The 12655-nt window shown below is 42.4% G+C and overlaps 2 protein-coding genes across 3 annotated transcripts; one reads left to right on the top strand and one right to left on the bottom strand.

Moving 5' to 3' along the window:
- Positions 1–72: 72 nt before the first annotated feature.
- six9 (SIX homeobox 9) lies at positions 73–4850 on the top strand. Of its 2 annotated transcripts, none has more exons than XM_071496233.1 (3): positions 73–772; positions 2678–2838; positions 4462–4850. In XM_071496233.1, exons 1-3 carry the CDS (start codon positions 365–367, stop codon positions 4634–4636), a joined length of 744 nt encoding a protein of 247 aa, XP_071352334.1. In that variant the 5' UTR covers positions 73–364; the 3' UTR covers positions 4637–4850. The 2 variants fall into 2 exon arrangements, with proteins under 2 accessions (XP_071352334.1, XP_071352335.1); XM_071496234.1 differs by having other exon boundaries at positions 2678–2782; positions 4462–4631.
- Positions 4747–12589, bottom strand: qpctla (glutaminyl-peptide cyclotransferase-like a). Its single transcript, XM_071496232.1, has 8 exons — positions 12235–12589; positions 10780–11492; positions 8548–8694; positions 8173–8466; positions 7608–7769; positions 7174–7273; positions 6972–7088; positions 4747–6113 (listed from the first exon to the last, which is right to left on the bottom strand). The coding sequence occupies exons 2-8, from the start codon at positions 10996–10998 to the stop codon at positions 5968–5970; spliced, it is 1185 nt and encodes a 394-aa protein (XP_071352333.1). The 5' UTR covers positions 10999–11492; positions 12235–12589; the 3' UTR covers positions 4747–5967.
- Between the last annotated feature and the right edge of the window lie 66 nt (positions 12590–12655).

The following is a 12655-nucleotide window of genomic DNA, read 5'->3' as shown; positions in this document are numbered from 1 at the left end:
GCGCTCCTAATTTGGCAAGAAAATTTTATTCAAATGCATTTTCTTCCTGCATTGTGAAACCGTCACGCACTGGGTGAATGCCAGTACAATAGCATAGCAAAGGGCCAAAATGTGTGGAAGGGTGTGTACGCATGTGTTTGTATAAGAGAGGGGGGGTGTATGGGGTGTTGTTATAACCCTGATGGTCTCAGGTTACCTAAGATTTGATTCTGCCAGGGCATGATGATGAGAAATGATAAACACACATGCAAGCCACAGTGTTCCACAGATGCTTCAGCTCTCTTCAGTTCAAACTTGATATTAAGAGAGGTTGTTAGAAGATATCCTCACACAGACTTTGGGCTACCATCCAGTTTCCACAGCGATGATCTTCACAGCAGAGCAGGTCGCTTGTGTGTGCGAGGTACTACTGCAGAGCGGTTGCATGGATCATCTTGCTGGCTTTCTCCGCACTCTCCCTGCCCCTTCTTTCTCCTCTTCCTCCACCTCCTCCTCTCCCTGCCCTGGGGAGCTGGAGAGTGTGCTGAAGGCTAAAGCTGCAGTGGCCTTTCACCAGGGGCACTTCTCTGAACTCTACACCCTGCTGGAGGGCTTTTCCTTCTCCCCACGCAGCCACCCGCTGCTACAGCAGCTCTGGCTCCAAGCCCACTACATAGAGGCTGAGAGGCAAAAGGGCCAACCCCTGGGAGCTGTGGGGAAGTATCGTGTAAGGCGAAAGTTTCCTCTACCTCACACCATCTGGGATGGAGAGGAGACCAACTACTGCTTCAAGGTAGACAAAATATTATATTATCCTGAATGGGCTCCTCGCCTGTTATTTAACCTTCTGGTAAGCACTACATTGTACATGAAAGTTAGGCATCTATACAACTTATGCACCAGTGAAAGAGGCAGACCGCAGAGATCAGTGGTAAAAAGTAACTATGTACATTTACTCAAGTAGTGTACATACTGTAAATACACTTTTACAGCACTTATATTTCATTTGAGTATTTTATGTTACTTTGTACGTCTATACTTCACAACATTTCAATGGGAAATATTTGACTGTACTATTTCTCTAACATCTATAATTAGAGTATAATGAGTTACTTCACAGGTTCAGACTTTACGTGAAAAATATATGATCCTTCTCAAAAATATGGTTATTTGTTGTAGGTTAACGCACTCAAAAGTAGGCTTACACTCACTTTGGCATTACTCTAAGCATGTGATGACTTTTTCCACAACTGACGAAGTTACAATGCTGATCACCATTCAACATTACAACATAACTCATGAATAAATATGGAATGGTAACACCTACTTTACATATAGGTGGCCTACTTTTAAAAGGCATTTCAGTTTTTAGTAATAGCACATCTTGACTTTCACCACATACCCATGGAAGGATTACTGAATAGACCTACTGGGCACCAGCCGAGGGACCCAAGGTGCCAGAGCCTCTGTTTGAAATGACAGTTAACCTTTCTAGTTGGAAAATAAATCAAACAATTAGCATAGTATATGCACACAACCAATCCAAGCTGCAAGGACTGCTGAAGTGACGTTTTTAAAGCAGCCTGAAGATTTTGACAGAAGGCTACAATGATTACAACAATGATTTTCGGGGCATCATGGCCAGAGGGAGTGATGCCTAAATCAGTTGTCTTGGTGATGTAGCCTCTGGGAGGGCACATCTAATCATCTAATGTGACTTCACTCCAAATATAGTGCAAATGAGTTCACTGAAATATTGTTAGGGACAATTCATATCCCTACTGTCCATTTGCAAACCCAAGCTAGCCCTTGGTTAAACCATATTCCTGTATGTGTGAATACATGAACTGCATGACTGACAAATCAAATCAAATCAACTGAGAATCAAAATTACATCCTATCAGAAATCAAATCTAATCTGAATAACATCAGTACAGAGATATGACTGTCTACTGAAACATGTGCACCCTGCATGTACTGACAGGAATGGCAGCGTCTCCTGAAACACTAGTGACACAGACTTGGGATGGTGTATGATAAATGCAACATGCTGTATTCGTGTGTGGACTGAGCTCAACCTCTATTTAACTGTACTCATTATTTTTGTCTTTGGAGGAAAGTTTCCTGCTGTCTTGGCTCATCCAACTGTCAGTTACTGATGAGAGGAACTGCTGTGATTGGCATTATTGAAGCCTCACATAGCTCCACTTACTCTCACGAGTCCTCTGTGGGAAATTGTGGCGGGCAGTCTATTGAGAGCACCGGGACATTTCCTGGTGGCAGGAAAGCCCTTGCTTTGGCCTGCGCCTCAGCCTTGTGCTGAGGTCCCACCAACTCACGGCTGATAAGGACTGGAGCTTGTCGAGCGGAGAGGACACCAGCCGTTTTGGCATCATTTATAATATTGCACACATTACACTCATACGCAAACTTGTGTGGGAAACTAAATTTGCACATTAAGCGTTAAGAGACAGCAGTAGCAGGTAAACGAGCAAATTACATTGATTTATCACATATGTGCAAGATCTGCAGTAAGTTTGAGACAGAATATTGTTACACAACTAGTGCAGCTCCCTACAAAACAGCTCAAACTCTTCTGATTTAAGCATTGATAGAAGTACCTCAATTTCTTTGTATTTCTATGCATTAGTGTTGTAACTGTCTTTAGATTTCACTTTATTTATCCACATTTTAACAGGAAAAATCAAGGAATATACTGCGGGATTGGTACCATCACAAACCGTATCCCTCGACCCGGGAAAAGCGGGAGCTAGCAGCGGCCACCGGCCTGACAACCACACAGGTCAGCAACTGGTTCAAGAACCGCAGGCAGAGGGACCGAACCACCGACGTTACCGGGTTAGTGAGGGGGTCGGCGAACCCTCTCATTTTAATAATTGAACGCTGTCCTTTGTAATAGCAAGTTATTTTAGAAAATATTTAAAATTTACATGACAGATAAACGTGATGAGGTAGCTAGCTAGTTTACTTTAGCTAGCAGACTTACCGCAACCTCCAGAGGCGGATGGATACACACTGAGGGCAACTAACCGTTGCAGTTTAACAACAAAATCGGGCGACAAGCAAAATGTGTTGTTTAATGTGTGGTTATCATCACCTGCCTGGAAATGTCACGGCTGGAGTTTAAATAAAATTGGTCCGAAATCAATCTAATCCACCACGTTTTGCACGGCGGAGTGATAACAAATAACTTCAGACCAGCCAATCAAATGATTAGGCAATCAAACGTCACAACTAAATGACCCAAATGAAGACCTTAAAGTACAATTAACAACTACAACAGGTCCTTCATCTTGTGTGCCTGGTCCTGTTACGGGACAAAAATCTAGGTTAAAGACCTTGTATTAGTTCATACTTAGCCCATGTGTTCAAGTGTTGTATCAAAATGCTTCCAGTTAATTAATAAACAGAAAACCTCAGGCATGGTAGTAGGCTATTACTCCATCACAGGAGAACTGTAAATGTGCAACCAATAATTATTTTCACTATCAGCAAATCTGTCTATTATTATTTTGTGAAGGCCCACCATTTTTTCCTGGAGCCCAAGTGGTGTATTGGAGGCATTTTTCTTAAACAAACACTTAATCAATTTAAACGTTTCCAATCCACAAACCAATTAATCAAACTAATTGTCTGGGGAAATGTATAGTGGGCATCAGCAGGGACCCAACAACAGATTTTTGCCCCAGGGACCCTGAGGAGGTTAATCAAGCCATTGATTAGGAGAATGAACATTAACTTTTCTTCACTGGTGAACCAATAATAATAAAGAGCAATAACCGTGTTAGCAAAATTACATTCAGTGGTCAGTTATTTTTATTTGTTTTTTATGCCATTGTTCTCTGGTTCCTTCTTTTTGAGAACAGAGCAGGTGGAAGTAGAAATAATGGTTTGGGTGTATCTGTAAAGCTCATTGAAGAAAACCATCTTTCCTACAGCAATCTAAACTTTACACGTACAAACAGAAAGGGTATGGAAGTTATAATTGTTACTTTCTGTTGCACATTTATACTGAGTTGGCGGTTGATTAGGTGCACCCTTTATAGTCTGTCGATACACCTAGATAACATTAATGCAGTCTAATACAACAGTCCTATTCAGACTTTACTGAAATTGTTTTAGAGAGGTGTTGATTCAGCTATTGGAGGATGCACTTTGTGGTGCTGTTGTACTGCACTGCATCATACAGAGAGGTGTTTCTGTTATTTAGCCTACCCTCATTGATATCAGTGGTGGGTGGGGGTGTGAGCAAAATAATGCCAACACCTGTCAGTAAAACGCAATACAATTCAACATAGCTTTAGTAAGGTGAACCTAATTAACTGCTGACTGAGTGTACAATTGGTATTCTTTTATTCAGTTTTTAAACTATAAACAGCACCCTCTTGTGGTTAAATTAGGACCTGATGTAATATGTAAGTGTGGTGTGAAATTAGCCTGCATTTTTCTGTTGCTCCTCAGCTCTGGAGGACCTTCAGGAGAAGTCCACCCCTCCTCTGATAAAGACCTTTCACCTCCTGGCAGCCCACATCCCCAATACCTCAGACCACCACCCCCTCCACCTCTCTCTCACCCGCCACCTCTTCTACGTCATATGTGTGGAGACCTCATCCAAGTCAGCTCTTCATATGTCTAATTTGTCACTTACCTTACTTGGTTGTTTCTTTTTGACTCGTATATTCCTAAAACATTGTTTTGCTCCTTCTTGAATTTAATATCTGTTTTCTGGAGTCAGTAAAACAAACATTTTGCAAGTACTGTTTTATTACCAAAACGTGACTCAGCAGACATTGTACCTTGACTTAAACATGTAGAACACAATACAAGACAGACATTAAAAGTAAGCGTCATATGGCTGGAATCACTTCAACATACCAGTTCACAGATATACTGCAAAGTGCTGCGGTGGATCAACACACTTTGGAAAGTCTCTCACTCATCCTTACACACTACAGTCCTACATTTATAACGATCATGTTCTTCAACTTGTTAAAGGAAAGTTAAGATGGAACTACGCTGGTAAAATGTTTATCAGCGTTTCAGTGTTTTTGACTTCTCAAAGGTGCATCAACGTCTGAGAGAAGCTAAATAAACCATTCAAACTTTACTGAAGACTCTTCTCACACCTTTAACGTGGTGTAAAAGCACATTCATTGGATTTTCTCTCTAATATGTTTACACTGACGCAAACTGTGCAGTACAGCCACATAATATAGCTAGCAATTAACAACAGCAGGTTATAAAGCCAAGAGGATCTTTACAGAAGCTTAATGCATTCACTTGAGAAAAAAAAAAATCTGCTCTGTTTTTCTGAATCAACAAGATCGTTATCTCAGAATGATCTTATTAATTCAGAAAAACAGAGCAGATGTTTGTTTTTTTTAAGTGAATGCATTAAGCTTCCATAGATCTTCACTCAAGTGAAGGTAAAATGAAGAGAATAATTCACAGGTCTGACCTAGCTGTCACCATTGTCACTGTATGAACAGTGTTCACAGCAGCTCAACTGATTGTGAAGTCTGTTTTTAAAAAGTCATTAGTGCATTAACGGGGTATATAATGGATAAGGCTAAGATCTTTTTTTTTTTAAGGAATGAAGCAAAAATATTGATTTTGAGTGCTTTCGAAATCATTAACACATTTCTCAGCTTCCCCTCAGGTACCATGCTCATTAGCCATTAGAATAATATTTTAATTAAGACTGTATCCGCTTCACATTCCCAGACATTTGGACAAGGGTCTCCAACAAATTCATTAAATGAAAACAAGGAGACTGGACAGTTCGGCAGGAACAAGTCTTTGGTAAAGTTCAGCTGGTGTCTCCTCCTGCGCACCTGGTCATTCATTCCTGACCAGTGTGATAAACGGCACTAGTCCTCCAGAACAGGGTAACAGTGAGCAGAGGTTTTCAGGTGACAGCTGTATGGACCTTCACCTCTAACGTGTAACAATGTTTGTGTTTCGTGTTCAGAAGCCCAGGTATTCAGCCAGAAACACAGCCATGATCTTGGTCAGGTTCTCCACAGTGGGACGGTGCATGTTCTCCTCGGTGTCATCCAGCGTATGCCAGAACTGTGGGAAGGGAGTGGCAATGACATGTAGCACAGGGACACCTGTGTGGGCGGATGGAGAGGAAACATGAAGGTAGTGATGCTGACTGATATCATGCGTTATATCATTAGGACATATATATCCCAAAAAACTCGGTGATGTAGTTTTTTCTTAATTGGTTTTTCAGTCAGGAAAGTGGAGCCGAAAATCAATCTACAGCTCCTCTGATAATGTTGTTTTAAAACAAACATGATGAGTAATCTGCCAATTATTCTCTTAATTTGTGAATCAGTCGTTAATTGTGAAAAGAATGCCCGGCTGTGAGCTGAAAAAGCGAAGCCAGTGCAGTGAACAGAGAAGTTGGAAAACTGAAGAGGTTGAGCACAGCTGCAGAGGTCTGGTGGCAGATGCAGAGGCTACAGCTGGGAGCTGCGTTAGTCCAAACAGAAGATGACAAATGCCTGGATGAGCACCTGGGCGGCCTCCCTGGTGAGGAGGAGATAGATCCTCCTAATGCTGTGCAGGAGGAATCCACAGGGGCAGGTTTCTGCACTGATCATGAACTATGTGGCTTTCTATAGCCTGGTTTCCATGCAGATGTAGTTCAACTCTGAACCAAACTTCAGGAAAATATGATCAAATACGATGCTAATGCGCGTTTCCATCCACTGCTGTTATGTGAATATTTGGAGTTGGTTTGTTCTATATATAACAACTGGTGCTACTAATTTTCCAATCAGCTGAATAGAGGGGCATCAGTCAAACTTCAAACGGTGGAAAACTGTGTGGAAAATGCTCCACAAGCTCCACACTGTATCGTTCCACACAGATGTTTTTTTTTTTTTGTGATATTTTAAGATTTTTTTTTTTTCCAAATTGAAAATGTGGTGAATGGAAACCCACCTAGTGTTATCACTCACCTTTGTGCAGGAAGGGGATGTGGTCATCCTGGACAGGTCCAAGATACACATCCTTCCTAAAGTACGTCTGCTCTGAGGGGTGAGACGTCAACAGGCCCTGGCGATGGAGTCTCTTCTCTAAGGATGAGGGGCGAAGGCAGAGTTAGGGCATTCAACAAAGAAGGACTTAAATATTCGGGATAAAGTTACAGCCAGAACTTACCTGCAGCAATCAGTCGGTCAAACCAGCGTGCTGTGTTGTCAAAGTGATTGGCAATCAGTGGATCAGGGCCGCCCAGCAGGTCTAGCAGCACAAAGAGGTCCTAGGGAGAGTTAAAAGTGAAAAGACAGCGGTCAGTAGTTGGCCAAGTTTACTGAATACTGAGTTTCTTTTTAATCATAGTAGGTTACATGTTGCTTTAAAGAAAAACCATAACACACAGAAACAGAAGTGTTGAGTTACATGACTACACGAGAGCAGTAACTAGATTTTGCCCATTAAACATGACTGAGCTCCAGCTTTTGAGCTTAAAGTGGGCTGTGTGTTTCTGCTAAATTCAGCCTGTTCATACATAATTCAGCATGTGTCTACATCAGGATGTGAGGAACTACAATGAGAACGTGTATTTCTGTACAGAGCAAACGCAGTTTCCTCACCACAGCCTGGAGCATGGTGGTGTGTGAGGAGCCTGCGGGGTGAGGCGTGTTGGCCATTCGCTCAGCCAGGTGACGGGAGCCGTACAACGAGTCTGTGGCCGTCCACTCTTCAAATGACTCCTCGCCGTCAAAAAACACGAGCTGAAGGGAAACTGGAAGTTTCTGACAGGGAAAGAAAGGGAACTCATTAAAACGCACTTTACAAAAAGCAGCAAGTCCAGCCTCTTTCTGCAGTGTTGACGCAGTGTGCGTATACAAGTATGTGTGTGTTCCTACAGTAACTACATACAGTACAGCCTCTGGAGAGACACTGCTATATACAGATGACTGCTGCATTCGTTACAGGGGGCTAGAGTCAGCATTTTTACCCTATACTGCAGCCTCAGAGGCAGAGGGACAAAATGAGGGTCTAAGAAAAAAAAAAAAAAGAAAGAAAATACTCGTCAGCATCTCATGCTGCCTCTTTATCATGGGAGGGAGCAGAGGAAAGGATCAAACAAATAGGAAACCAATCTGTCAGCATCTGCTCCAACTTCCAGGAAGTCAAACACAACTGAACACACACCTGCTGTTTGAATGATCTAAGCTGGGCATCTAGAGAGGTGGCAAGCTCCAGGATCATAGCACAGGGCACTGCTGAGTCACTGGCCCCCAGGAACACCCTCTCTGGGGCCTGGGGGTCTGGAGGCAGGACCTTGGAATCGTAGTGGCAGGCCAGGAGCAGCCTCCGAGGGGCAGAAGGGTCCAGAGTGGCTACGATGTTAGTGAAGGTGACCTGGCCTCGAGGGGTTGAAGACTTGAAGGAGTCAAGGTCTATGGACCAGCCAGCAGACAGTGAGGACAGGGTGGAGGTGATGTGCTGAAGCAGCGCAAGAGAGGTTGGATTAAAAAACTGAGTGAATTTGCATGGAAGAGGAAACCATTTAGGTTTTACACACACCTGCTGTACGGCCCAGCTACCTTGTGTCCCTGGGAGCCTCTCTATCAGGATGGGCCTCAGGTGAGTCTCCCACAGACGAGTGCCATCCACCTGAGAGGCCAGACGGCGGATTTGAGTTGGAGAGCACTTACTGGGTTTGTGGGACAACTGGAGGAGAGATGACAAGATCGATAATATAAAAAAACTGATGTGGGAATAAGAACAATGAGCTGTGAACAAAAGATTGGCAGGTGGTGTAGTAACAGAAAATAGAACTTGAGGGTTTGTCCTCTTTTCAGGTCTTTATGGTGCACAACTGCTTGACTCCTTATTGACCTAATGTTGTCATTCTGTGACTCCATATTATTATTGTTATATTTGTATACTGTATATATCCTCTGCTGCTCACTCTGAGGTTTCTCCATTGTGTCCCCTTTTGTTATTTGGTTTTGTTTGTGCTTATCTCAACTGAGGGTTGATATCCTGTGTGGGGCCGAAACAATCAGTCACTTAATTGAAAAGTTGCGTGACAGGAAATCTATTGGCATCTATTTTGATAATTGTTGCAAACATGTGTCAAGCAAAAAAAGCCAACAATTTTCCACCCTGTCAAACTCAACAAAATCTTCATATGATGTTTATCATTATATGTACAATTATAAACTTATTTCTCTTTTGTGCTGTTGGTTGGATATGTTATTCAAGGTTCTGGGAAACTGTGATGGCCATTGTTCACTATTTTCTGACATTTTTATAGACAAAATGATTATTTGAGAGAATAATAGGCAGATCAACCAATAATGAAAATAATGTGTGGTTGCAGCTGCTGTCATATGTATGAAATTGGCTCAACTAAAAAGTAAAGAATAACAGTCCAGAGACTGATGAGCAACATCAAAACCAAGCCATCTCTGCCGAAGTGACACGTGTTATCAGTGGGAAGTGGCACGCTCGGGGCGGCTACAATGACTGTGAGCTGCTGCTTTGACACCCTGACAGATCCAAAATAATCAAACAGACAGTAATAGTACTAGGGCTAAAATTAACAGTTATTTTCACTATTGATTAAGCTGTCATTTTTTTTAAGGTATCATTTAGGATAGAAAATGTCAGGAAATGGTGAAAATGTCACTGACTTCAGCAACAGACTGATGCATTCACATACATCTGCTCATTTAATCACACCAACCCAAATACACTGAATTTAGGGCAATATGAAACCAAGACAAGCAGCATGAAGAAGCTGGGGAACGACTGGCTTGCTACAGAATTCACTTCAACAATTAATCACTTCAGTCATCAAAAGAGTTAACGATTCATTTTCTATGGACTTACTAATCAATTATTCAAATAATGGTTACAGCACTTGACAGGAGAGGAGAGAGGAAAAGAATTGTTAAGGAAAACAAGTCTTATACTCAATGTAAATCTAAAATCACCTCTTAAAACTACTTTTTTAAAATCCATTATCATATTAATTTTTTCTATGTCTTTTATGTCTGACATCTTCTGTATCATAAAATGCATATTTTAGATTTTTGTCTTATATATTTTACTGGTTTCGACCTTGTTGATCTTATTCCTGTATCCTTCTTTGTTAATTGGATTTAGAGAACTTTGGTTAGTGGTTTGCAAATAAACGTTGTTATTATTATAAATAGAAAATCATTGAGCCATCTCACTGATAACACTTGTATCTCGTCAGCGGTGAGATAAGTATTTGCATTTTTTATTTAAAAGTAAAAAAAAAAAAAAAAAAAAAAAAAAAAAAAAAGCACTAAATACCTACAATTAATCCATTGCAAGTAAACGTCCTACATTCAAAATCTTGCATAAGTATGCAAATATCAAAAGTTATATTATATAGTGATATTATGCACTAATATGTGCGTAATAGCACTATATAATATAACTTTTGATATTGTGTGTGCATATTACATACATATTTTATATTGACGCTAGTTAAAGTAAGTTCAACCATTTTTGTTTTTACTGTTGGGTAGTGTAATTTTATATATTTCATAATCTGGACACATAGTTTTCAGGGCAAACCTTGATATTCTGAGTAACAAGTAACTACAGCAGTAAAATAAATGTAGTGGAGTAGATGCAGACAGAAAATAGAAACACTCAAGTCAAATGCTTGAGTAAATATCCCTGACACCACTGAGTCTGGCTATTCCCGAAATGTTACAAAGAAGAAGCCAAACACAACACACAACCTCTTGTTTATTTTTCCGTGGCATCTCTTACTCTGTCTCTGGTCAGATCCGCAGAGGGCAGGCGGTGCACGGGTCCACCGGCGGTGTCGTTGGACAGGTAGACTCCCAGCACCACCGCCAGCACCAGAAACCCGAGGAGACACAGCAGCAGCACCCGGGCCCGGGGCATCCGGACCCGGTCACAGCCGGGGAGAGAGCCGCTCCCGTTGCTCTGCTGCAGAGGCTTGTACCGCCGGCTGGACCTGGACATGGCTGGACACAGTGTCTCTCCGCCGGCGCTGTCGGTCCTAAGGGCGACGTGTGATAAGCGGAGGAGCGCGGGGGGGGGACAGGGGGGGGGGGCAGGAAGTCGAGGGGACGCTACACCGAGCAGACTCGGGGTGAACAGGCTGTGTTTGCACCAGTCTGTGCCCCCGTCTCCGCATCCATCCTCCACCCTTGAGGTCCGCCTCTTGAAGACCCAGTCATCGAGGACACTCAGTCTAGTGCTTCGGTCCAGTTCCTCCAGGACACATTTTCCTGCGGAGACACATCCAGCCTGTGGGTCCCGGGCTTCACTCTCTCTGGTGAGGGGGGGGGGCTGCGACACACTGACCGTGCAGCAAACCCGTGTGACCCCTCAGGCTCAGAAGTCCTTGTGAAAATGTACAAATTTAACAGCCTCGCAGTCTCTGGTCAAACGGCGTAACCTCTCCCATGTTTTTGTGGTGGTTGAAAAACAGCTTTGTGGCGCGCTGACGCCCCCTGTTGAATGGGAGTACAGACTATAGTTATGCAAAAGTTTTTTGCGTGTTTTTATGTGTTATTAATGGTGCTTGTCTTTGTCACACTGAGTATAAACGGGCTGTATTTGACAGATGTTTGACCCCACAGAGGTCAAACATCTGTCTTCCCTGCAGTCAGAAGCCTCTTGGATGAAACGTCTTCAAGTATCAATACAATCAACTCCAACCTTCTTGAATAATAAACCAATGTTTTAAATAAACTTGCTTCTTAGACTTCATTTCCCTCCACACAGCCATGCAGATCATTGCATCCTCCTCCACTTTCTGTTGCCTTGCTTTAGTCTGTAGGAACAAATGTCTTCTGATGTTTTGCCCGGGAGAGTATTTATAAGGACTTCCAGAAATGATGGACGCGGTTCACCACAAAATACAAGTTGCGCACATTTCTGGGCTTTATTTGAAAGTCGTGTCATCTTGCATCAGATCAAACTTTATGTAATGTAACGTTGCAACCGGTTGCAACCGGGCGGAGCTTAAGCGCCACCCACTGTGATGTTGCAGAATAAACATTTCCCTGTTTCCAGTCCTGTGTCTTGTCAGGACATGTCCCAAAAGTTAATTTCCAGAGCTGTTTATCATGATTATTTTATGTGTTTAATCCCCTTTGAGTTAGTAACCATCTTTTATTAGTTTAGGACAAAAACAAAGCCACAATAGTTTCTGCTTGGATTATTTCCAGTGGGGCGTGGTGATGAATTTACCTCAGTATTTCCTCATCAGATCCTTCTCAGGTTTTTCCTGGTTCTTGATGGGTCTGATGCATCCACCCAATAACCTCCGCATTTACATCTTGGTTTTGCTTCAAATTAAAAAAAAACACTTAGCAAACTTGCAATTCTGCTTGCGTTGTTTGTATTTTTTTAATTTTTTTTTAATTTCAGCCTGATCTGCTTCTTTCACTCCCTTGGATGCCTTACACGAGCCATTAAAACTGTACATCCAACACTAATATTTACACGACCTGCTTCTCTCTCCCGCCACATTTGAAGACCGGAACAGGAAGCGGGCAGATTCTAAAGTTCCATCTGACATTCCGCGCTCTTCTGATTGGTCCTCAAACACGAAGGCCCTCGCTCTCTCGCCGCTGATTGGCCAAGCCGCCTGTCGATCTCTGCTGTCGTC

Source organism: Trachinotus anak, unplaced genomic scaffold, assembly GCF_046630095.1.
Source record: "Trachinotus anak isolate AG129_WGS33_773 ecotype Australia unplaced genomic scaffold, CSIRO_AGI_Tana_v1 ptg000014l, whole genome shotgun sequence".
In the NCBI taxonomy this organism is placed as follows: Eukaryota; Metazoa; Chordata; class Actinopteri; order Carangiformes; family Carangidae; genus Trachinotus; species Trachinotus anak.
This window is presented reverse-complemented; position numbering and strand designations above follow the sequence as displayed.